This window comes from Sinohyriopsis cumingii, chromosome 13 (genome assembly GCF_028554795.1).
Source record: "Sinohyriopsis cumingii isolate HCF-2022 chromosome 13, ASM2855479v2, whole genome shotgun sequence".
In the NCBI taxonomy this organism is placed as follows: domain Eukaryota; kingdom Metazoa; phylum Mollusca; class Bivalvia; order Unionida; family Unionidae; genus Sinohyriopsis; species Sinohyriopsis cumingii.
Genome location: NC_142973.1, coordinates 38,706,319 through 38,734,003, shown reverse-complemented (window position 1 = coordinate 38,734,003; position 27,685 = coordinate 38,706,319). Strand labels below are relative to the sequence as shown.

The window sequence follows — 27,685 nt, the reverse complement described above, 5'->3', positions numbered from 1 at the left end:
GAAGTCTTTGTTTTCAAAAATAGACATTCCGGCAGTGATATCTTCACACACACACCCTTTTTTCATTTTTTCGTAGGAACCCTTAGTTTTCAAAAATGGACCTTCCAGCAAGTGGTCTGCTCGCCTCCTCTGCTGCTCATAGTCATCCAGTTTCTAAATGTAGTTATCAAAATGTTTAATGGTTTCCAAATTAAAGAACTGCAGGAATTGAATAAGGTGATGTTCTTGTTAATTATTAAAAATCTCAAGTCCATTGTTTAACTGTTACAAATTTTAACACTTCAATCCTTTTATTTTTCACGAGAAATGTTTGATGTTGGAAAAGTCTTTAAGTTAAGAAGCGTCGCTTGAACATATTTATTTTGTGTTTTTCCGTGGAGAATATTCTACCAACTGATCTGAACCATGCTTGATGACTGCTTCGTGTGTTTTAACCAGTACTCAAATGCACACGTTTCATACAATTATTGGGGTCAGTTTGTACATTAATTCCATTTTCTATTTCGCAACTGAAACATATATGTATACATCCGATGACTAAAAGCTTACTTTTTACTTTTTATAACATAAAAAACCCACAAAAATAATTTCCATTGCGTATGTAAAGGTCTTGTAGACTACCTTAGGCTGGGGTGGGGTGCTCCCAGTATTATCTTTAATTATTACAGAAGACCCACGCTGGCTCGTTTTTGTCAGAAATTGTAGTAGTGATAGAGATGCAAAGCTCCGAGCCCCCAGTCAGCGTTGCCAACAAATAAATTACTGAATACACAAAAGGTGAAATTCAAATAAACGACAAAATTTATTGCCATTCAATTACAGATAATCCTTCCTCAAATGAAATTCAATATTCAAAACCCTATCACTCGTCTTTCACTCGACCAAGTGACGGCCTATTTCATCATCTAACTTAGTGTGATAGATTTTCCTCCTGTCCTGTGTTTCTACTCATCCGTAGTATTTCTTGACTGGTACCCAGTACCCCCTTCAGTCCAACAACCACGTCCTTCACCCTTCCACTTCCTCCACATCCGTTCTCTCCTTTTCTTGTCTCCCAGAGACTTGGGACCAACTGTACCAGGGTATTTCCCTTCTCTGTCTCCTACAGTTCATCCGGTCCCTAAAAGCTTCCTGTCCGAACACACACAAGGACATTAGTATATTCCTCTAGCTATCTAGCCTCACACTAAACAACAATCAATCATCAGATAAGCCATTACCTTCTTTGGTCACGCATTTGTGCACATCGAAATACCCATACTTTCTGGTATGGTATACACGGTATCAACTGCTTATCATGCATATATCAATATATTTCATCAAATCGGTATATATAGTTTCTCAATCTTATTATACAGAACAATATCACATAATCAGATGCATTTCTGTACATTACACTTCTACAAAGTGTACACAGATATCCACATATCCATGCGCTGATATATCCTTACACATTATACTCCTACAAAGTATAAACAATAGTCAAATACTCATATTAAGTAATATTGCACACGGCAACCATTATACAAAGTTATAATTCAATTCAACATTTGCAAATCTAGAATGTCACATGAATAAATGCACGAGGTTACTACGAATTAACCAAATAGTGAATTACAATGTTAATTCTTTACATAAACATTGCTCAAAATATCTCAAAATATGCATGTAGATCAAACACTACAAATGAATCAAACCCTACAAAGGGCAATTCTGAGTACTAACGATTCTAGTAATGAAGTATACATACTGCACATAATTATAGCGCAGTTACCTTGCCGTAATAGACTGCGACAATCGAGCAAATAAGTCACTGACCTTACCGAAGCTCCTTTGTATTTTCCAGAATAACAATGTTTCCCGCCAATTTCGAATGACATCTTAGTAGTTTATAACTTCCTTATGTAATTCCCGCAAGATGGTTTAGCGACTACTGACGTTTAGTTTCAAGACACTAGATTTAAACTTGCGACTCCAATGGTGGCCACGCCTTGCTCAGTTCCGAGTGCATGTCGATTCACCCATGGTCTACATAATTAGCAGACATTGCCCCTCCCCGGCAGTCTGTCAAGGGTGGATTTACGACCCCCACTTGATATTCCTTTGACACTGGCAATTCATGCCACTTACCTGTGAATCGCACTCAGCCGAATAAGGCGCCAATAACAAGTTCCTATGGCCCTGTTATATACAACTGGCTGTCCATCCGTCTTTTTGATGTCGGCTTACACTCGCAACATTTATGAAGCGAATAATTAGCCTCAGGGTCTAGCATATACATGTTGCAATCTGGCTATTGTTCCTTGCTTATAACGTGACAGTCTTTCACTTTTTCCAGATTTGGTTCTGAGCTGTCAATTGTTACTACTGGTTCTTCTGGGTTTATAAATCTAGGCAGCTCTCCAATTTCTTTCCCTTTACAAGGATCACCGTCTTTTTATTCAAAATGTTATTCTACCTCATCCAAAAAGTTAAAGTCTCCATCATCTTTTGTCTCCCAGTAGCTTTTGACAAAGCCAAACGGATTGGCAGTGAAGTGTGCTCTACATTCTTCTCCATGCACTCCATTCTGTTCCTTCTGATGCTATCTGCCCTTCTCATTGTCTTCAGCTTCTCCCGTAGGTTATTTCTAAGGTCTCTCACCCCTTTTCTTTTCATCCACTGTATTTTGAAATACCCTCTTGTCAGCCTCCACAACTTCTTTTCTTCTATCCCAGACCGATCTTTTCTACCCATAATGTAGTTAATGACTAACATGACTTCTACCTTTCGATTAACACTTCCTGTCGACTTTACTTCCAATAGTTTGTCTGCATCCTCGTCAAATTGTCTCTGTAAGGCGGGGGCATGTTTTCTCTGGTAGTGACCTTTGCTGGGTGTCCCGCTTAATTTTGGTTTTTCGTTATCTAGGGGTTGACCGCCCTCGATGTTATTGCCCGGTTCGGGTAAATATAAATATAAGTGGTGACACTTATAGGTGAAGTAGATAGAGATCTGAGCAGATATATAGAACAATCCAACACGAGCCCCCGTACATGTAAACAAACAATTTAATTAATTACATAAACCAACTGTAAAAATTCGTTACATCAGGAATATACTCTGCTTTAGGAATTCAAACTTTCACGGAAATACAAAGAAAATGTAAATAGATTTAAATAAAACAGCCGATCTGTTTACTGATAGATTTAGTTCATCATAGGATCGAGTGAACAATTGGAGTCAACGTCTTGTACGATTGCATAACCTGCTCGACCTCAGTTTGTTCTTCTTTCACTGTAACTGTTCAGACCCTTGGATCTCAGGATGATACTTTCCACCATCCGTCTCAGGATACTCTCAGAATACGTTTCAGAAATTAATACGTCGCAGGATTACGTCACAGGATTGTACGTCCCACTGCACTTCTCTCTATACTTCTCAGTATACGTCTCAGGGTAACGTCACATCATACGTCACAGGAGCTATTTTCTCCCTTTTAAATAAATATAAATAGAGACAACCTAAATTTCCTGTTATTTATGATACAGGGGATTCTTCATTATTCTCCCTCGTTATCAGATTTTACTATCAGTGCTAGACAGATGCTAAGGCTATCAATCGACTCCACATGTCCTATACTGACCCTAGTGAGTCAAATGACTCATTCGTTACGCCTTGACCTTACACATTAACGTACCATACGCGAGGCCTGTGATTCTGAGCCAGCCTCAATTTACACAGCGAATAACTGGGATACATTACATCAATTACTACGTCATTTCAGTCAATACACACTTACTCTCAATCATACGTTAAATCTTACGAATGTAGAAAAAAGATTCATGCAAATACAAGTAAATAAATTCAGCAAAGCATTATAGATGGCATCAACAAATTACATGGAATTGTCACACTAACTTTGCTTTCAACGTTCCTCCCTCTAATCGCTAAATTGTTTCGTCGGTTCCTTTCGACAATAGTCCCCTTTGGACAAGAGTTCTTTTACGAGGAATTTCTTGCAAATCCCCCGGGGCCTACTCTGGTTTCTCTCGTAGAAAATCTTAGACTGATTAAAATTTCCGATGTGGCAATTTTAAAACCTAGAAAATTTTGTGTGGTAAGCACGCCCCTTATTTAACGTAACCAATCAGAATCAAATATCTCTGCCGCCTTATTTCAGAGGCGCCAAAGTCGGGGTCAGCTTGACCTGGTACTTTGAGTAACAGACTTTCCGCGATTTCTCAATTGTGACAACTTTACCATGAAAATGAAGTTTACCGTGTCCATAATAGTCCGACTGGCTGCTGTATAAACAGGTGCCTAATTAAGAATAAAATTCTCCCTCTAAAGGACATTACCGTACACGGCAGTATGGCGATATGATACGCGCCTGTCTCAATAAATCTAATTAATGGTTCTCTGGTCTCAACTAATGTATTCTTGTTAGATCGCCAGAAATTTGCCCCTTCACAGTCTCCATGCTGTCTTTCTTGAACTCATAAGCCATTTCATTCTTCGTTTCTGTTGCCTAGCAATCTCGTTTACAGCTGTAGCTCTTTTCGGAGAATCCAGCACCCGTGTCCCGCCTAAATCCACCAAAGCATTATCACTTTTATAAATGAACTCGTTTTATCCTCTAGAACTTGGAGGTGTTGGACACCATGGCGTGTATCCTGGTCCATCGCTTCCACACTCTCACCTGGTTGCCCTGTGCGTTGTACCAGATTCTGGATCAAAGGACCGCCCATCTTGGTACAATGAATTTTAAGCCTCCCTCCTTTCTCGTTTTTACGTGTTTGGCACAATTGCAGACACTATATGTGTCTGTATTCTGGTTGATTATCTATTGATCAAGCATGTTTATATACGTAGTGTTCCTTTGAGCCCAACACCGGCGATTCATGCCACTTACCTGTGAATCGCATGCAGCCAAATAAGGCGCCAATAACAAGTTCCTATGGCCATGTTACATACAACTGGCTTCCCACTCGTCCTTTGATGTCGGCTTACACTATCATAACATAAGCCGGCCGGCCAGCTGTGTACACATCGCTTTGACACTCATTGTTCGCAAGGCTGACACTCGCAACATTTATGAAGCAAATAATTAGCCTCAGGGTCTAGCATATACATGTTGCAATCTGGCTATTAATCTTTACTTATAACGTGACAGCGCATTTATTTGCGTTGCGTTCTATTTTGTATTTTATTTTATTTCCATTGCGTTCCATAATTTCCATTGTGTATTTAAGTTATACCAGCTTGAATCATCAGTAATACTCGGTTACTGTGACAATTACCTGCTCATGACCAAAAAAAAAGAAAAAAATTGCCGAAAATACCGAGCACAGAAGCACCCTAAATTGAACTGATTTCAGGCGATTTTTTTTATGTGAGTCAGCACATGTTTCCAATTCTCTTCCATGTGCGATATGACTAAACCAAGCAATGGAAAAATGGAATAAAATGAAAATAAAATACGAAATGGAAAAATGGAACGCAACGCTAATAAAGACGCAATTGAAGTAGTCACCAATCATGGTTCAGACAAGCTGGTAAAAATTTATCCACTGAATACACAGCATAAAACTATTGAACGTTTATTTCGTAATGTGCGTTGGAGCTAGATCACAAGTTAAGATAGTCCCATTGTGTCTTCTAATTTCCGTTGCTCATCCGGCCGCTCGCTGTCATATGAAATACAATACACTAAAATTAAGTCATTATTTAAAGCTAGTGTGGGTCATGTTTTAATTTGGGTACGTTTTGACTTTGGTACGTTTTGAATTGAGTATGTTTCGGTTTGGGTACGTTTTGACCTGTTCCCCTTTCCTATAAGTAGACACTAACAGAAAGCCTGATTTGCTTTCTGTTTATGAAAGACTGATTTGCTTTCTGTTTATGTGTATCATTTGTCTTGAGATTCAATGAATTTATTTCAGCTTCCAAACACCATGTAAACTCAACGGTAAATCTGCCTACATACCACAAACAGGGCTGCTGATGACGTAATTCGTGAGCTATGTATATTACATAACATTATTGCGCAGCGTAAATACTAGTTAAAACTTACATGTTCTATGGGGATCCATGTGACTTTGAAGTGAGGAACCGCTTATGACTAGTACTGCGCCAAAAAGGCCAAAAGTTCAAAGGCCAGTAGTATCAGCTGACAATAAACGTCCCTGATATTGACCCATCTGTCCCTGCAACGGTATGGCAAACTACACTGAGGTAAGAGAGATCAACATTTTGAAATTTTAAGATGGTTGTAAACTGTATTGTCAGTGAAATTAGATATCCGGCTTTTTGTGTCCATTGAACAAATTCAGTACGTTAACCTAAATGAAACGACAAAACGTTTGTAGATAACATTTTCAAACAGCCTTGTTCGAGCTTGTTGAAACTTGGTACTTTAATCACAAGGCTCGTATTGTTGCTTAAAATGGCAAGAAACACAGGGGCTGGTATCGTTGCTGACAGTTTACCTATCATTCATACATATAGTATAAAATAATATAATTTTAAACTATATATATATGACTGACGGTTAAATTTTAAGCAACGATTTTTGGAGCAACGATTGTTTAGAAATAAACGCAGTATTTGTTCACGATATACCCGGATGGGATAGACCAAAAGTAGGTCTCCGCTTTTTTTTCCTTCTCCCTGACATTACTGGTAGCGGATTTAATGCAATGTGCCAGAAGGAGAGGGATTTTACTTACCATCCGCATACCAAGATCAGTCGAAATAAATTTATTAATTACCAGCGAGCGTCCGAGAGTCAGAAGTGATGGGAGGCTGAAACAGAGTAAAATTTCAGAATGGAATACGGCCCGACAGCGTTGGACGCCGCCAGTAATGTCAGGAAAAAATAAAAAGCGGAGACTTTGGCCTACGGATGGGAATGACCTCTTCTAACGTTTTAACAGATCACTGTTTGAATACCCTTACCCCCAGGTCAAAAGCGAGAATGGAAAACCCGTCAAACATGAATATAACTGTTGGGCATCCGCCATAAAGCTGTATATATGTATGTATGTATGTATGTATGTAACCTTGAAAAAGATGGTTGTATGTGCATTTTACCAGCCATAAATGTGTGTGTGTGGATGGCCTTTATTAAGAGACCTGGACATGAATTCATCTTGAAATGCATGGTTCATATGTCTTTGGAACAGCCTTGGGAGATTGTTTTCTGTATTTCCAGAAGATTCATCTGGATCATGTACAAGTATACAGTGATTGCCTTCATCATATGTACTTGGTATCACAATAACTATTGTACTGTACAAATATACAGTGATTGCCTTCATCATATGTACTTGGTATCACAATAACTATTGTATTTACATTATAAACTATAGACATGCCCAGATCTACTGTATAAATAAACAGATAAAATCAAGAAAGATAATATCCTATGTACATATATGGCATCATAGTTCTGTCATACTTTATGGATATGTTGATGAATTCATGCAGGGGCAAAGTCAGGCACATTTCTACTGACAATCTGCCATCAGTATTATCAGAAATAATTTATTTTATAGGCGTTAATCAATTTATTGGTCTAGGGTGTGGAGGTGGGCATGCCTAGAACATTAAAATGGTATATTTAAATTTTTTTGTCATGTATGTGCATCTGTGTAAATGCTTGGCTGTGTCACTGTCAGGTGCATAGATAAACAAGGAACTTAATAATGAAGGGATTAGATTATTTTTGTTGGTTTTAATGGCGCAAAGTGCCTTTCCCAAAATTACAAGGCAGCCAACCCAGGCTCAGCTTGGCAGGTATCGAAATTGTGATCCTTTGATTATGAGTGTACCAAATGAGCTACCATTGGAATTGGAAGTAGACATGAAATGGACTATTTAGGTGGTTCAGAGCATCCTTCAAAAAGCAAATCTTTTTGAGTATTTTCGAGAAGCATATGTTAATGAATGGTTTTGAAAAGTATCAGAGACTCACCTTTGAATTTTCTCAAGGCAATAATGGGAGAAGAATGTTACATTTTCAAACCTTGATTTTGAAAGGACAGATATAGAATTTTAATTAGTACCATTTTGTTTGGCACTTGCTTGACAAATGTGGACTTTGTTTTAAAATTAAAAGCTCTTTTCTTTAAACAAAAAGAGAATAAAAGAGTGACATTTTTTAAAATCAGTATAAATAATCAGATTTATCACTTTCATGATAGAATTTTGATGTAGAAGAATTGCCTGCTGACATCAGATATTTTTCTCTCATTTGACCAATAATTTATTAATTTTATGATCTGAAATGTTTTATAATATTATCAAACACAATAGCAGCAAATTATGTACTACTGAAAAAAAAATTGAAAAATGCTTCAGCATGAATCTTGTTGGACAATTTTTTAAAAATGAATTATAGATTAGAGGGATATGGCTGTAACATGTGCTGCATTTTCATCCAGTTTTGATTAATAATAATTATTTTATTTATTGTAAATTTATTAAAATTTTCAATTAGGGCTTTAACAGTTACCTGGATTGTCATGAGTAGACTTTTCCACTGTCCAACTTTTCTTTAAAAAAAAAACAGGCTTTAAACATGAATTTAAATACATCTGCTGCAGTTGCAGGCCAGTGCGATACACATAATTTAGGGCCCCTGAGTTGCCAAGTGGTCTAAAGTGCTCATTGTTCCAGATCATTGCCATCTCACCCCTGTCTGCGTGGGTCAGAGTCTCAGGCTTGGCTAACATGAGTATGTGAGAAAGCTTGCCAGTAGCTTCTCGTGGGTCAATGGTTCTTCCTGGGATTTTCCAGGATTCTTCCTTCACCAGTTATACTGGCTGCCATGTAACGCCTATCTTGTGCTGATAAATGGCGTTAAACCCTTCAGCAACTACAACAACGCATAATTTTTTTATGATATTATATGGATCACAAATACCATGATCTTTACATACACATTTACAAAAAAAATGTATGTTTAAAATGTATTCATGCCAAACTACTTAACTGTATACAGCCTGGAGAATTTTGAAAAGGGCTTTGTTACCATGCATGTTTAATGCTTGACAATTTTTAAAAAAAAATGATTTCAGAAGCAGAAAAGTATTATGTGGTATGTGCTACTTTTTGGGCAGATTTTATATATGTAATATTTAATTTATTTATTTCTAATTTATTAACATTTTCAAAAAAGAACAAATTGTTATTTTCATACATAATATTTTAAATATATATTGACCAAATTTAAACTTTGTTTATTATGCAGTGCTCAAACAATCTGATAGCCTGACACTCTGAGCCTCTCTAATTTTAGATTAGTCCCGTCCTGTATTCTAAACGAGGTGCCCACCTGGCTTGTCGAAAAAATTATAATTTGCCTGAGGAAACTTGAATCACACTGGTGAAATTTGTTAATGTATTTTCAAGAAGTTGGCATACCTGCCATAACATGGCACAGTCTAAATCAGATCACTAGTCCTACATGAGATCTGATTTTATTCACAGTCTAAATCAGATCACTAGTCCTACATGAGATCTGATTTTATTCACAGTCTAAATCAGATCACTAGTCCTACATGAGATCTGATTTTATTCACAGGTGCTTGACATGAGCATGATGTTTAGAAAAAAATAAAAACAATAATCTGAAGGAAAAAACTCGTACAGAGTGGCAGAAATACCTTAGATTACCCCCATGACCCGTTCTCACATAGGACCCTCTCTATCATACTATATAAGAGAGAAGGTACGTAACTTCCAGATAAAATCATCCCACCGATGACCCTTGATTTCCTTCTGCTATTTCTGTCTTTAACGGCACACAACCATACTATACATATTGTTTTACTCCTGAGATATTTTTCTATTCATCAAGCCATCATTGACTTTTCTGCGTTGTACCAAACTGAAGTTACGAGCTCCAAAATGTGCGATTTTCGCAAATTTTTACTGCTGAGACAAGACCAAGCTCATGTGACAACCGGTGAAAAGAGCTACATGTACCATGTTTGCAACTCTACAATACATCCCTTCTTTAATTACAGAACAGTGGTTGATGCAAAGTAAGTTTTTACTTACAATTAACTCGATTCAACTTTAGGAATCCTGTTCCATGAATGAATCAGACATTGACTTCTTCACTGCACATACAATGTGTACAAGCCACTCTATTTTCAAAATAGGTAAACTATGCGGCACACACGTCAACGCCGAAATATGATTGGCTCAAAAGGTTGTACTTATTGTTACATGAGCTCAGACTTGTTTCAGCAATTAAAATTCATGAAAATCTCACGTTTCGGAGCCCATAACTTCAGTTTTGTACAGTGCATTTATAGAATGCAAAACATGATCATTCAGTTTTTGGAACACTATTTAAGGATAATTAATTTTTGCAGTGATTTAGGAAGCAATTAGCTATCAGCAAGGCCCAACAAAAATAAATTTCAGAACTCTTGGTTGACATAGTTTTACTTTGCGAAGCACACCAGCATAAAAGAAAGAAAAAAGATAAGGAGGAAGGAGCTATTAATTCTTAGCACCACAGAAGTCTGACATTTTATCAGTAAAGTACGATGAAATCTCTGACAACACAAAATCACCATATCGGTACTATATATGAACTGATATGGTGATTTTGTGTTGTCAGAGATTTCATTGCACCCTATTGATAAAACATCAGACTCCTGTGTTTGCACGTACTACAAAGAACACATTGACACGCATCAACTTGGTTCTTACCAGGATTCACTCAGAAAATCCAGCAGAACAGTTGAACACCAGGACCATCCAGTTGCTCGTGAGTGTAGTGATGAACATTAATGACACTTGCATTACCTTCAAACCCATTTTAACTCTATTTAATTTATATTCAAATTGTAGCTATTGTAACGTTGTGTGACAGTATTAAAAAAGGGGAAATTTTGGGCATGTGGAAATTGGAGTCTGGGTTTGTGGAATTTCAGTCAGGGCTTGGGAGTATATTTTTTAAAATTCTTTGAGCAATATTTATAGCTGTTTTATAACATTTTGGAAGTTTCCCAACGTCTTCTCAATTTTTGTTGCAATTAATTGCATTTTTGTGAATAAAATTTAATTATTTTAAGATATCTTCATGCTATACTACTGCAAGTCATAGCCAGCCCAGAGAATTTGGAGGAAAAAAGCTTTGACATGTTTAATGTTTGACCAGTAAATAAAATGGTTTAGAAAGCTGAATGATAAGTCTATGGCACATGCTACTACATCTGACAATTTATTTTATGAAGGATAGTTATTTTATTTATTAAAAACTTATTTAAAATATTTTAATAACTAACTGTAGTATTCATATTTTTTTTATATAGATCCCCCAGATTTCAACCTTTTTTATCATGAACCAGTGGGAAAAGAAAAACAAGTTATAATATCTGGAAGTGTCCCCAGATTTAATATTTTCTTCATTGCCAGTAATTGGATTTTAAAAAAAAAATTATTTCTCAAAATCCAGAGGTTCTAGACAGCCCATAAAATTGTTAAAAAGGTCTTAGCTTGTGGAATGTTTGTTGAATAGAAAAGAAATAATATAAAATTCAAAAATGATCCATCTGTGGCATGTGCTACATTGTTTGGTAAATTTTTGATGAATAATATTGTATTATTTTTATTTATTTAGAATTATTTATTTTTAAAAAGTTTCATTAAAGAACAATGTGCAATTTTCATAATCTTTATATTTTTGTGAAGTAGAGGGCTATTGTACTAACCCTAGCATCGTTTTTGTCATCAGCACTGGCATCAGAATCAGCTCCCAAATTAAACCCATATATACACATATATTGTCTCATTGATCTCAACCATTTTTTCATCCCATGTTCTAGGCAACAATTTGGAGTTGGTTTTATAGCACCTACACACAGGGGAGGGGGCTAGGTGAGGGAAACTTTGTAGATTATGTACATTATTTTTACATTCTTGGTTAAGTTTTTTTTCCCCTCATAGCCCCATCCCCGGTGTGTGTAGGTGCTATAAAACCCACTCCAAATTGATGCCTAGAACATAAGATGAAAAATTGTTTCACCAAGTTCTCCAGGCAGGTGCAGTCTTATTAGTTTCACATTCAGCCTTTATTCATTGCTTCCCCTCACCTGTTGTTTGCTAGATGAAGCAGTCAAAAGCAAAAAAGCCAAGGGAGAAAGTCTTCAGACTTCTCTTTTTTTCTAAGGAGAGAGGGGAATGCCTTGGCTTAGCATATTGGTAAGAGCATGTCTAGCCCTTTTTTCAGCGGCTTGGTTGGACATCATGGATACTGTGTGGGCCCATTCCGCCTTTAAGGGTGGTAACTGGCTTTATTTCCAGGAACATCCTACCCTATCACAAACCCCCATCTATCAGATTGACCTCATTATTAAAACATTTTACTTTCATTTTATTTTTATACCATTTTATTCAACTATGTTTGTATATGGAATATAACTTCATGATAAAACTAATCATTTTTGTATCATTCCGATTCATGGGTCATCTGATGGAAAGAGGATTTTTCCCATATTTCACAGTGATGGCACATTAGACTTGTTTTTTTTTTTGTTTGCTTGTTCTTCTCTAATATGGTTGTTGTTATTGTTGTAGCGTTTAAGGCCATTTTTCAACACAAGATAAGCTGTACATGGTGGCCAGTATAAATGGTGGTGGAAGAACCTGGGAAAACCCCAGAAAGAACTACCAACCCACGAGAAGCTACTGGCAAGCTTTCTCACATACCCACATTAGCCAAACCTGAGACTCGAACCCATGCAGACTGAGGTGAGATGGCAATGATCCGTAACGGTGAGTGCTTTAGACCACTTGAGGACCCCTCTAATATGGTAAATGCCACAAATGCATTTTGCCACATGAGACATCGTTTTATGTATGTGGATACATCTGGATAATTTTGTTTATGTATATTACCAATTTACGAAAAGTAGTTCTGTGTGACCTTCATTTCACTCTTCTCTGGCTTAGTTTTGTTTTGTTTACCTCAGTTACCTATGTACTATCATTCTGAACATCCACATCTCTTTCTGACATGAGTCAAATAACTTAGCTTCCTAAAAGAGGCTAGGAGGTAATCACAGTGATACTGTCTAAATTGGTAAGATTTTGGCAGATGAACATCTAGCTAGATGTGTGAAAAACAGATTTTTATAAAATGATCAGATGTTGAACATAACTTATAACCACTTTTCAACAATCAAATTGAATTAAATAGTTTAATTGTTCTTGAGAGACCACTTGTCATGAGAAACCCTGTTCTTCATGTTCAAATTTGTAGACTATACAGCATTATGACTTGTCTTGAGGGACTACCTCTCTTGAAGGACCATTAGTTTTTGGCAAAATGGATTGTCCTTGAAGGCACTTCAGAATGACCATTGTTTACATTTGAGGATTTTTCTAACATGAGATGGAAAAGGCTGTCATGCAGCATAGTAGTATGTGGATGAATCTTACATATACATGTATGTCTAAGAAATATTTTTATGTTGAACCCAATGGCTCATATTAAATGTGGCAAGAGACCTATAGTAGCAAACAAAAACTATATGCACAGTACTGGTAACTCAGAATGTTTCATTCATACTTTGAAAAGTTCATGCAAGTCAAATCATGTACTGGGTAATTTTCTTCCCATTATGTCCTGCACAGTTTGTACTGTATAATATAGTTTTATTACAACCTGCAATTCCATGTTTGTATGTTTTCAGATTGTTTCTGGCCTGTGCCGGGTTTTCCGTTCTGGGAAAACCAAGAAATTTGACTGGCGTTTTCAGCAGCTGAAACAAATGCTGAACATGCTTGAAGAAAATAAAGAGAAATTTTGCGAGGCACTGAAAAAGGATTTAAACAAAGTGAGTAACTATTTGTGTATAGAGACTGTACCAGAGCACATGATTTGCCAATTACAAGAGTTATGGTTATCAAGAGTTATTTCCATTTCATTAGCACCTACATTATCATTTCCTTCTTGGAATCAAATGACACTATAATTTCAACAGTTTATATGTCCTCAAACATTTACTTACTTTGAGGACATATACAATCTCAATATATTGTTCTTTTGCATACCAGGGCCCAGCAATGTGGAATGAATTGCCCACTGAACTTAGACACATAGACACAGTGATCCCATTCAAGAGTGCTCTTAAAACTCACTTATTTCGACTGCAAGAACAAACTTAAAGACCTAATAATGTTTCCTACCTTAAATATTCTCAGCATGTTTTTTTATGTTTTCTAATTTCATGGTGTTTGTGTTTGTAATCATATCATTATATATGTTTTTTATCTTATAGGTGTTGTCTAATGTTGTAAAGCGCTTAGAGTTTCTAAAGATTAGGCGCTATACAAAGTCCTCATTATTATTATTATTATTATATTATCGAAATAATTTTAAGATAACTATTGATATCTATCACAAATTGCTTTCTGAATATTATCATCTAAGCACAATTCTTGTTCATGATAAGACATTAGTTGATGAACAAATTTATCATTTTTGTCTCCTTACTGCAAAGAGCAGTAACTCTTGAGAAAATTTTCATCCAGTTGGTAATGGGTACATTGCTTCAGTATTGAAGAAAGGACCACACTTAATAGTCAGTATGATTCAGCATTACATATAAGACTCATTGTATGGATTCTTTTCTTTTTTCAGCTTAAGTTTATATTTTCTATTTTAATTCTTTCTTTTCTTGTGTCTTTGTTGTTGTTCTTGTGTTCTTGGATGTGATGACGATATAAACTATGTTCTACATAATACCCACACATTCCTTGATAATACACACAACTTGTTTTAGTCAAAACTCACATAAAAATATCCAATGATGATACACACAACTCTTTTTAGTCAAAATTCACATAAAAATATCCAATGATAATACACACAACTCTTTTTAGTCAAAACTCACATAAAAATATCCAATGATAATACACACAACTCTTTTTAGTCAAAACTCACATAAAAATATCCAATGATAATACACACAACTCTTTTGAGTCAAAATGCGCATAAAAGTATCCAGTGATAATACACACAACTCTTTAGTCAAAAGTCACATCAAAATATCCAATGATACAACATACAACTCTTTTGAGTCAAAATGCACATAAAAGTATCCAGTGATAATACACACAACTCTTTAGTCAAAAGTCACATCAAAATATCCAATGATAATACACACAACTCTTTTTAGTCAAAACTCACATAAAAATATCCAATGATAATACATACAACTGTTTTTGGGCAAAACTTGCTTAAAAATATCCAATGATTATAGCACTTACCCCAATCCTAGAATGCCTTGGAGGAGGAAAACTGCTGCTGAAATATATCTAGAAGATTATGAATTTTTTGGGAAACTATCACCTAGCTTATGTTTTGTGGAATTATCACTTGGCTTTATGAATTATGTTAGTCATGCGTGTATTTTATTTGGTGTAGAGAGAAAATAATCATCCAAAGTGGAGATCATTCAGTATAGACTTTTTTTAATGTACATTCACATGATGGGTACATTGTTTATGACATCATCAGTGTGTGTTTATTGTCATAAGCTTCAGCCTCGTGACATGTACCCAAAATAATAATTTTTAAGCATACAGTGTGGATATTACATCAGGTACAGTATGCAGACAGAATGCTGTCATTACTACATATCTGTAATATGACAATATACGAAAAATGCAAATGAACAAATACGCTGATTTTTTTTATTTAAAGATTTAATTGGACTTTTTTGAACAGAGAGAGAGTGAGAATTTCCCATCCAAATACCTATTCATAAGATGATTCAGGCTATTTAACTACCATATGTAAATTTTTAGAAGTCGAGTCCAACTGCAAACTCTACAAACCCAGGTCTGCCATCACATAATGCACTTGCAGATATGGGTCTTTGTAGTTGGTTAGTACTTATCACTAGAACAAACAACACAGATCCGGATCTGTCAATGCAGTATGTGACAGCAGATGATGGGCTCTGTTGTTTGCAGTTGGACTTGACTTATAAGTGAGTATATATGGTAGTTGGTGTTTCCTCATAAAAAGGTTCTAAGTATAATGTGGGGAAATGCATGATTATGGATCCCATGATCTCATTCAATTAATTAAATTTTGTTCTATTGGTTCTTAATTTATTTCTCCAGATTTTTTGCTCTTGGCTGTTGATAACATAACCTTCAATTTCTTATTGGTATTTGCATTTACAGTAACAATTTTCAGTCATCTAATCATCGTTTAATGTGGAGAAATTGTCCTTTCCAATGGGCTTTGACACATCTTTATGAGATAGACCAGTGAGAAGTTAAGAACCAGACTGTCCAGCTTTTATGATTTTTCATCTGATTGGACAGTGTTATACTTGCCCCAGGTAACTGGTGTTTTCAAGACTGCAACTTTACTGAAATACTGTCACATCAAAGCAAAACTGCAAGCACATGTTTATATTAGTATGTAATTATTTCTCACAAGAAATTTTTTGCCAACTTACATTTGAAAAAAGCACTTTATGTGTCTTCCCCTATTCCCACCAACTTTAAAACAATGCATGTAATCCAACACATAATGTAGAGACAAAACAGGTTGGTTGGTAATAATTTAATTAGGGCCATACCATAGTAATCTTTCATTTCTTTTTGGCCCTTTCATTTCTTTTGGCCCTTTCTTTTCTTTTGGCCAATTAGCAATCTTCACTTTGATAGGCATCCTTTTGCTGTCATAAAATGGAGGTTTGACTTAAATGGATTACTTAGTCCTAATAGTTGTGTCAAGTTTGTGTCAGTTATCTGTATTTAAAAGTATGAATAAAGTCAGCCTTTTCATGACATGGTCTAGATTGACAACACATAGGCAAAGCAATTGACTGCTGATGTATGCTAAATGTTAAGTTATGTTGAACATTGGCACTTGCTAAGAGTAGAAAGTGCATGTATGCATTTATTAATGAGTGAATCTTCATGTACACAGCAGAGGACAAGTAAAGATTTATTCAGTACAGTCAGAATGAGAGGATGAGTGGTTTTCCTCAGTGGTGGTAAAAAAAAAAAAAGAAACAGCATATCATTCAAAAGTGACAATGGAAGCTTCTCCAGTTGTAAACAAAAATGTATCTTTCCATGTAAAGTTTGGCAGAATCAGGTTGTTATTTTTTTTAAATATGCAGCCCTGAACTTACATTGTTTAAATCTTAAATATTATCTTTTAAGTAGTTATTTGACCCCCAGTAATTTTCTCATGAGGACACTCTCACATCTGTTTTCTGAACATATCCAATGTGTTAGAAAAGTTTAGTTCTGTTATCTCATACAATGAAACTTTGTAACTGGACACTGTTAGAATCAAATGTATCTATTAACACATTAACCACTGGAGGTTTCTGTCATTTTCGCCTGAAAATCAAGTAGGAAACACATTTTGAAAGTTATTTCTGTATAGATCCAAAAACACCAAATCCCCGGTGATCGTTCAATAACATACTGCCTAGTTTGTGTTAGAAACATCATTTCTCATTGGCTATTTGACTGGCGCATGAGCAGAAGGGTAAAAGTTGGAGTTCTTTTTTTCTTTTTTTTTTTGCTAAACGAGCCATTATTTTTGTATTGAGACCACTCTTTATTCCAAATGACGATCTTATCCTACTTTTTGCAATGGCTCATCTGTCTGTTTGCAGTTCATACCGGTTTGCCTTAGATGTGAGACCAAAAAGTCTAAAATCCTGACACAAAATTGGATTCTGACTACGGGCAAATTTTGGGTAGAAAAAAGTCGGGTCCAAAAAATGAGTTTTTTTAATCAGTATTTTGTAGTGCAACTAGATATTCCAGATTATTTGGTATCATTGTAGAGCTACATCTGTCTACCTTTCTATAATACCACCCACTTTAGTGTATCATGCATGACCATGACGCTACAGAGCTCGGCAGTAGGCTACTACCTCCTGCCCCGTTAAGTTGTCGCTAGGGGTTAATGTGTTAAGGTAGCCAGTATATGGAGTTTCTGTTGTAATTATTACTAGGACTATTGATTAAGACCAGATATGTTGCCAGACTTTAGAATAGGCTGGGTTATAGAGGGGCCAGTCTAGGGAAGTTTACAGAGGGGTCATTCTAGGAAAGTTTACAGATGGGCCAGTCTAGGGAAGTTTACAGAGTGGCCAGCATAGGGAATTTTACAGAAGGGCCAGTCTAGAGAAGTTTACAGAGGGGCCAGTATAGGGAATTTTACAGAGGGGCCAGTCTTGGGAAGTTTACAGAGGGGCCAGTCTAGGGAAGTTTACAGAGGGGCCAGTATTGGGAAGCTTACAGATGGGTCAGTCTTGGGAAGTTTACAGAGGTGCCAGTCTTGGGAAGTTTATAGAGGGGCCACTCTAGGGAAGTTTACAGAGAGGCCAGTCTTGGGAAGTTTACTGAGGGGCTAGTGTAGGAAAATTTACTGAGGGGCCATTCTAGGAAAGTTTACAGATGGGACAGTCTAGGGAAGTTTACAGAGGGGCCAGTCTTGGGAAGTTTACTGAGAGGCTAGCCTAGGGAAGTTTACTGAGGGGCCATTCTAGGAAAGTTTACAGAGGGGCCAGTCTAGGGAAGTTTACAGAGGGGCCAGTCTAGGGAAGTTTACAGAGGGGCCAGTCCAGAGAAGTTTACAGATGGGCCAGGTTATGGAAGCTCACCATACTTTCATTAACGTGGTTTCATAAGAGGGTTTGATTATAAGAGAGGAGCGGTTCATTGTCTATGAAATATCAAACTGTCTCTGTTTTTCAGTATGCTGAAACTGTTTAAAATAGAAAAGATGAGTAGGACTTACAATCAGTGGTTTATCTGTCTTTTAATTAATTTCTCATAAACTTTATAAGTTAGAGTTTCTAACTTTTGATTATCCCCTCACCATCAAAGTGTGGAAGGATTGTAGCATTTTGTCAGTTTGTTAATTTGTTCATTGATGTGTTCATTTATTCTTTACACCCTTAGTATCTTGCATCCTTTTTCACCTATACTCATGAAAAATGGCATGTGGATACATCTGATTAATAGCAACTTGGCCATTACAAAGATAAATTATGTGACATAATTTTAATGTTGAAGTAACTTATATTTTTTCAGCTATACTGGACCCTATTTCATCAGCATTAATGAAAAATGTCTTGTGAATGTATGTCAAGGAGCATCTTTGTTAGCCAAGGTGCCAATATGTTAACCTATCTATACCTTGGTGGATCGATCCAATATTTCATTGCTTCAGGTCTATTAATTTCATTGGATGCAGCCACTGCATTAAATCAAAATTAAGTTCAAATCTCTACACTGTTTTTCCATGATTGAGATGAGGGGAGAACACATCAGTAATGGATTCATATAAATAAGCAATTTTCCATTGTCCATCTATATTTGTACAAATACTTCTTTTCCCTCAAATACACCTATTATGGCTTCTTTCTGGTATGCAGTCAGACTTTCAATGTTAAACTTAAAAAGTATCCTTTTGAAGTTATTTGATTCCACCATTTTCAGCAGACATACAATGTGCTGCTGTTTCATGCTGTTGGTTAGTTGGCGTTAGATACTAAGGGAGGCAACTCATGAAATCCAGTTGATGTCATTAGTGCAAAGTACTGAAATATCAGATTGATCCTCCAAGGTATATAGGTAGGTTAATATATTGGAACCTTGGCCAGCAAAGATGATCAAGCAGAGTAATTTATTTCTACCCAAAATATGTCACTATGACTTTATTTTCATGTTTGAGTGGCATATTTGCAGCTATTTATTTATTACACTCTCAGTATATTTGATTCTGCTTCACCTACACTTGTGAATAATTGATGTGTGAATACACCCCAAGAGAATAACTCAACCATTCGAAGGTAGGTTACTATGACCTTATTTTCACATTTGAATAACTTTAATATTTTTCACTAGCCATTTGTTTGTCACATCCTCCATCTCATTTGTTTGTTTTCCCTTCTCCGAAGAAACTTGGTATCTTAATGCATTTTCATGAGTGGTGTATGGCAATAATATTAATTTCCTCCTTTTGGATTTATTTCACAGTTTCACTGAAGTCAGTATATTCTTAGAATGATTTCTTATTATGTCCGAGTTAAAATTTGGTGTTTAGACACTTGTTGGACCTTGTGAAATATTCTCTGCTTCATTAGATATCAAGTTAGCTGGATTAATGCAACAAAACAAAATCTGGCTTTTAAAATATCCTTATAAGATTTATGCTCGTGTGAGCACAGGGATGTAGAATGTACCCAGTATGCCTCCTCCTCCTTTGCTGGAAGAGGTGACTAATGGAGGCAGGAGTTATGGTGACTCAGTAAATCATTATGTCAAACACAAAAATGATCAAAAGGGTGCAAGTTCAGTATATATCAACAAATCCAATGGCCTTGGTGGTTAGAACATCCACCTTAGATGCAGGAGGTCATGGGTTTGAACCCCAGCCGAGTCATACCAAAGACTTTAAAAATGGTACTGTCAGCTGCCTTGCTTGGCAGTCAGCATTTAGAACTGGTCAGCCTGGTGTCAGGATAATGTGACTGAGTGGGACATGATGCCACATGTCTGCGGCATGATGCCCTAGTGCTAGACTACAATGTAAACTGCTACACTGCAGACATGGTAGCTATATGACCAAAAAATTGTTAAAGCTATGTTAAAAATCCAAGTCACACCCACCCACCCAGACACACACACACCCACCCACACATACACACCCATGCATACACACACACAAGCACATGCTACCTATCTTTAGGTCTGACTGGGTTGGCTACCAGTGTGTGTCCTTTTGCCTGGCACTTTACTCCAGTTGCCTTTCATCCTTCATGTCACATCCTTTCATGTCACATTCCATCATGTCACATCCTTTCATGACACATCCCATCATGTCACTGTCTTTCAAGTTACATACCATCATGTCACTGCCTTTCATGTCATACCCATTATAAATTGGTGTCCAGTAATGTTTGAAGGATGACATAGACTGAAACCAAATTTAGTTTTAGGCTTAACAGTAACAAGATCTAGGTCAAGTTTTTAGTTTTATCAGTTTTGAACAACATTTTAGAGTTATGGCCCTTGTTTGACTATTAATTTTTGACTTGTGTTACATCAAAACAGTAGGGGTATCTATTTAATTTGGACACATCTCAAGTTTCCATAATGTTATTTTTCAGTCCAAAATGGAAGCCTGCCTGACAGAAGTGGATTTCTGCAGAAATGACCTTGTCTATTGTATGAACAACCTCAATGACTGGGTGAAACCAGAGAAGGTAAATTACTGCAGTGTTTCTTCTATGATAGACTAGAGTTTCCAGTCTAATAAAATTGTCAATAAGTATAGGGATGTATAGAGGGTATTTCCTTGTGACAAGTGGGTGGAAAGCTCATTATTTTCACTTGGAACAAGCAAATTTTCATTTTTTTTAAAGCCCAGATATGTTGGCTAGCTAAAGTGTATAACAGATAGAAGTAGCAGATTTCTCACAGTAATGTCTGCTGTTTACTGTTTATGTTCTGTTGTACACAGAAAATATTAGTAACATAATTCATTTTTCTAATTCAAGCTAAAAATGCACATACTTGGAAAAAAATGAAGAAAAACAGTTCATAGTGGAATTTAAAAAAGTTCTTGTACATGACAAGTCAGACTGCTGCCACAACATAAAGTGATTGACGACATTATTCATAACGTTTTTGCTGTTGATTGAAAAATAGTTCTTGAGCAAATTACTAAAATTGATAATTCATTCCAGTGAATTATCAGAATTATTCCTCTTGGAAAATTGACTAATTCATCGACTAGTGTAAAATAAATATGATTATTTTGACTGGAAACTGATTATAACTTTCTTTCAAATCTTTGAATTTTTCAAAAAGGGACTTCAAAACTCTATTTTGGGAATTATTGTTTTGTTTTCAGAAATAGTGTAAACTTGTTGGTATTTCATTTTTCAGGTGTTTTTAGAAAGCATTTTAATTATTGATGAGAAAACTGCAATTATGAAGTCATCTGACTGGAATATACATCTTAATTTAATATACATCTTAATTTATGTTGAAAAGATTATCTGTTATTTACAAAACAATTCACATTATTCTGCATCTTCCTTGGAAATGTTTTTCTCTTCTTCTTCGCTCAGGTGAAGAAAAACTTTATAAATCTGATGGACACTTGCTATATCAAGAGGGAACCATTTGGGGTCGTGTTGATAATAGGAGCATGGAACTACCCAGTCCAGCTAACATTACTGCCTCTGATAGGAGCCATAGCAGCAGGTAGATATGTCTTGCCTCTAGTTATAAGGCAGTTAGACATAAGATCAGATCCCACTTTCATAAACATAAACATCATACTCCTAGAAGAAAGTCAGTTGTAATTTTGCATGTCAATTATTTGTAAACTGTGATGGACATATTGTATTAGACCTACATTTTGAAATAAGTTGGTTACATTTGGGTTAAAATTGATATTCTGACCTTATGATTGTATTTAAATTTTGCTAAGTTGAACAAAATTTTGAGCTAAATGTGTACTCAATTTAACTAGTTTCATGATAGTGGGACCAAATTTGGATTATGTCTCACCTGTCAATGATATTGAATATCCTCTATTGAACTTTTCTGTGAAGACCTATTTCACTGTTCCTGCCAGTCTTTCTGTCTGTCTGTCCATATTTCTTGAGCGGATTATTATGTCTTTGAGGTTCTTAAGTATGCTTTGAATGCTGTGAGAGATTTTTGGGCATCGTATCAAAAAAACAACTTTAGAGTGTATGGGTAATGTTGAAAAATATTGTTGGTATGCTGCTTCCTCATTATGACACTGTCCATGGTTGCCATAGAGTATACCACCTTGTAGTGAGACCAACTTATAATGGAATATATGATAAATAAAAGTTTACTATCACTTAATGGGATCCTTGAGCATACTTGCCTTATAACAGCAACCTTGTTTTAATGAAGGGCCTTATAACAGTGACTGTGTTTTAATGAAGGGATGAAAACCAGAACCATGTTATAATGAAGGGTCCTGTAAGAGGAACCATGTTATAATGAAGTGTCTTGTAACAGGAACCATGTTATAATGAATGGTCTTATAACAGGAACCATGTTATAATGAAGGGTCTTGTAACAGGAACCATGTTATAATGAAGGGTCTTGTAACAGGAACCATGTTATAATGAAATGTTTATAACAGGAACCATGTTATATTGAAGAGTCTTATAATAGGAACCATGTTATAATGAAGGGTTTTATAACAGGAACCATGTTATAATGAAATGTCTTATAACAGGAACCATGTTATAATGAAGGGTCTTGTAACAGGAACCATGTTATAATGAAGGGTCTTATAACAGGAACATGTTATAATGAAGGGTCTTATAACAGGAATCATGTTATAATGAAGGGTCTTGTAACAGGAACCATGTTATAATGAAAGGTCTTATAACAGAACCATGTTATAATGAAGGGTCTTATACTGAGGAAGTGCTGTATCAAACACATTTAAATTAAAATAAATCTCTTTTTTTAAATAACATGGAAATGCTTTTAAAATTCACTACTGTATGTAATTGTGATCATTAGTTTTATAGTTGATTGAAAGTGAGTCCTCGCACTCTGTTCCTTTAACATGACTGCGTTTACTATCAGTGATATCACCAGTCACTTCAACAGATTCTTCTCAGATTATACTTTTAAGTTAGCAAGATGATGTATGCATCTCTTCCTCATTATAACACTGTCCATGGGAGTCACTGAGTGAGGCCACCTGGTAATGAAATATGTGATTCATATAATTTTATTAATGAACTGGGATCCATGACAATATTTGCATTATAACAGCAACTGTTAAGGACTTTATAGTGAGGGATGATGTATGAACTATTGATAGTTTACATTCACTCATTTGTTTGATTTATTTTGTTACTCAAAACAGTCATTCCAGCAAGAACAAGCCAATTGTAATGAGTAATGTGTGAAAAATAAAGTATTTTCTGTTATGTATGTATGCATGTATGTATGTATCTGTGTGTGTGTGTGTGTGTGTGATTTGGATTTTTAATGAAGCTTTAACAATTTTTCAGTCATATCGCTACAATGTCTGCAGTGTGGCAGTTTAAAGTGATGCCTAGCACTAGGGCATCATGCTGCAGACATGTATCATGATGTCCCACCCAGTCACATTATCCTGACACCAGGCAGACCAGTCCTAACACTAACCTCTTAATGCTGAGTGCCAAGCGAGGCAGCTATTAGCACCATTTTTATAAGTTTTGGTATGACTCGGCTAAGGATCGAACCCATGACCTCGTGCATCTGAGGCGGATGCTCTAACCACTAGGCCACCAGAACAGTCATGTATGTATGTATGTATGTACGTATGTAGAGTGATCACCGACCATTAAAGACTCGATGAAGAGTGATTACCAACCATGAATTTAAAGATTCAACGAAGAGTGATTATCAACCATGAATTTAAAGACTACATGAAGAGTGTTACCAACCATGAATTTAAAGACTAGATGAAGGGTGGTTACCAACCATGAACCTAAAGACTCAATAAAAATGATTACCAACCATGAATTTAAAGACTTGATGAAGATTACCAACCATGAATTTAAAGACTTGACGAAGAGTGATTACCAACCATGAATTTAAAGACTAGATGAAGAGTGATTACCAGCCTTGAATTTAAAGACTAGATGAATGATTACCAACCATGAATTTAAAGACACAATGAAGAGTGATTACTGACCATGAATTTAAAGACTCGATGAAGAGTGATTACCAACCGTGAAGTTAAAGACTCAATGAAGAGTGATGACCAAACATGAATTTAAAGACTAGATGAACAGTGACTACCAACCATGAATTTAAAGACTCGGTGAAAAGTGATTACCAACCATGAATTTAAAGACTCATTTAAGAGTGAATACCAACCATGAATTTAAAGACTCGTTTAAGAGTGAATACCAACCATGAATTTAAAGACTTAATGAAGAGTGATTACCAATCATGAATTTAAAGATTTGTTGAAGTGTGATTACCAACCATGAATTCAAAGATTTGATGACGAGTGATTACCAACCACGAATTAAAGAATAGATGAGAGTGATTATCAACCATGAATTTAAAGACTCAATGAAGAGTGATTACCAACCATGAATTTATAGGCTCAATGAAGAGCTAATTCCATTTCCAAATTCCTGAAATTAAATACTATCAAAAATGTCATTTATCACAAAGTTAAACCACAAAAATATATACTAAACAAAATACACAGATTCACAGTATGACCACAGTACTGTTAGCTACATTGGTCATAGACCAGAAGAACTTATGGAATGGTCTTTCATCTCTCCTCTGTTGTCCATTATCATCACAAGTTTGTTATCACTACTCCTCCTAAAGTACTTTGATGATTGCCATGAAACTTTGCACACACATTCATCCCCATGGTCTAGTTGGTCCTACCCGAAAATGGTGCTGCTTGGACGTCCAGTATGGCCACCACAGTGCCCAACTTGAAATTCTTGTTATTGCTGCTCCTCCTGAATGTACGGTCATGTCACTATGGGGTTTTCATAACAAGGCTTCTTGTGACAGCTAGTTGGTCCTAAATGAAAATGGTGAGATCTAAGGTCTAATATGGCCACTCTCACAGTCATCTTGAAAATCTTGTTACCACTGCTTCTCATAACATTGATGGTGATACCAGCATAGGGTTTTCACTAAAAGACTTCTTATACTATCTGGTTGGTCCTAAATGAAAATGGTGCCAACCCGATGTCAGTATGGCCACCACTGTGGCAATCTTGAAATGCTTGTTATTCCTACTCCTTCTGCATGGATGGTTATATCAGAAGGGTTTATTCACTAAAAGACTTATATTTGTATTATATCTAGTTAGTCCTAAATAAAAATCAATCCAACCTCACATCCAATATGGCCACCATATCAGCCATATTGGAAATCTGGGCGTTGCTACTGTTCTGAATGGATAATCATATGTACCTGGGGTTTTCACTTAAAGACATCCTTTGATGTCAACATAACCACCACAAGCTTAAGGGTAGTTCAGAATGACCACTACTTATATCCATATTGTTTTACAGAAAAAATTGATTATGTTGCAAGTGGAAACCACACGGGTAAGTGCCATTCAAATTTTGAGAAAAAGGTCATAATCAGACACCAGTATAAGACAAATTATGTTGTAATTTTCCTTTGTATATCTGAATGGAGCTGAACAGAAAACTATTAAAAATAGCAAGCTTGTGTTGACTATATTTTGTGATCTGCAGAAAATGAAATTGCAGCATTTTCACTGGTAGGAATAGCTTAAGTATTTTAAATTTGTTTCACAGGTAACTGTGTGGTTCTAAAACCTTCAGAGATGGCCGTAGCCACTGCAGAACTTTTGGAGGAGCTTCTTCCTAAATATCTAGATGACGTAAGTCAGATCAATTTTATTTAACGCTTTCCAGTTGTGTTTATTCTTGTTCATTATCAGCATGATTCTTCCTTTCGAGGCTATTTCATTTAGTATAAATAGAACCTTGACACAAAGGTAATTTTTGTAAAAAGTCCCAAATTGAAAGTCATTATATCAGATATCATCTTAATGATGAAGCATCTACCCAAGATAAGTTATTATATCCAGGTAAATTATTGTCCCCAGGTAAATCATTATCCCCAGGTAAATTATTGTCCCCAGGTAAATCATTATCCCCAGGTAAATTCTTGTGCCAGGAAAATTAATATACTCAGGCTTGTAAGCTATTTGGTTGGTAGATGTACATGGCAGTTTTGGACTTTGGATTGGGTATTATCCGCTAGCTTATGTATTGGATATCTTCATGACAACACATATTGATATTATTGTGTTCTTTCAGGATTGATAGTAGACTTAAACAAATAACCATATAAAATTATTATTATATTGGAAGAAAATATGCAAATTATATTTATCTTGCCCATGTGGAAGTTATGACATGCAAATTATGATTGGGGTGGTCCATTGATGTGCCCAATAGTTTTTGACTTTTGATACATCCACTAGTTGTGGTGAGAGGGGATACTTAACTCAGTATGTGCATTGAGGGTGGGAGGCACTTCCAGGTCTACTCTTTTATAAGTTGGGTCCAACTACAAACAACATAGACCCTAATCTGCCATAGCATATTGCAGTATCAGATCAGGGTCTGTGTTGTTTATTCTACTGATTACTCCTAACAAATGATATTACCAAGATCATCTTTACAATGCATTTCAGTGCACTTCTGTTAGGACAGATATAAAAATACTCGGAAAGTGAGATCATTTCTACAATGCATTTCAGTACACTTCTGTTAGGACATATATAACAATACTCTGAAAGTGAGATCATCTTTACAATGCATTTCAGTGCATTTCTGTTAGGACAGATATAAAAATACTCTGAAAGTGAGATCATTTTTACAGTGCATTTCAGTGCACTTCTGTTAGGACATATATAAAAATACTCTGAAAGTGAGATCATTTCTACAGTGCATTTCAATGCACTTCTGCTAGGACATAAATATAAGAATACTCTGAAAGTGAGATCATTTTTGTTCTCTTTTTTAAGAAATGGTCATTTTGCTATTCCACAAAAATGTGTCCAAAGATATAGCCTACAATTATTATTGGGCTTCATCTGACTTCT

General features: G+C 35.9%; 1 protein-coding gene across 1 annotated transcript in view; it reads left to right on the top strand.

The window, feature by feature from the left end:
* The first annotated feature begins 6,061 nt into the window (after window positions 1-6,061).
* Window positions 6,062-27,685, top strand: part of LOC149785242 (aldehyde dehydrogenase family 3 member B1-like) — a 62,023-nt gene continuing 40,399 nt past the window's right edge. The window contains exons 1-5 of the mRNA XM_089979085.1: window positions 6,062-6,216; window positions 13,698-13,841; window positions 21,171-21,266; window positions 22,137-22,272; window positions 26,367-26,452. Of these exons, the coding sequence (XP_089835211.1) occupies window positions 6,199-6,216; window positions 13,698-13,841; window positions 21,171-21,266; window positions 22,137-22,272; window positions 26,367-26,452 (480 nt within the window). The 5' untranslated portion in view covers window positions 6,062-6,198. The remainder of the gene's footprint in view (window positions 6,217-13,697; window positions 13,842-21,170; window positions 21,267-22,136; window positions 22,273-26,366; window positions 26,453-27,685) is intronic.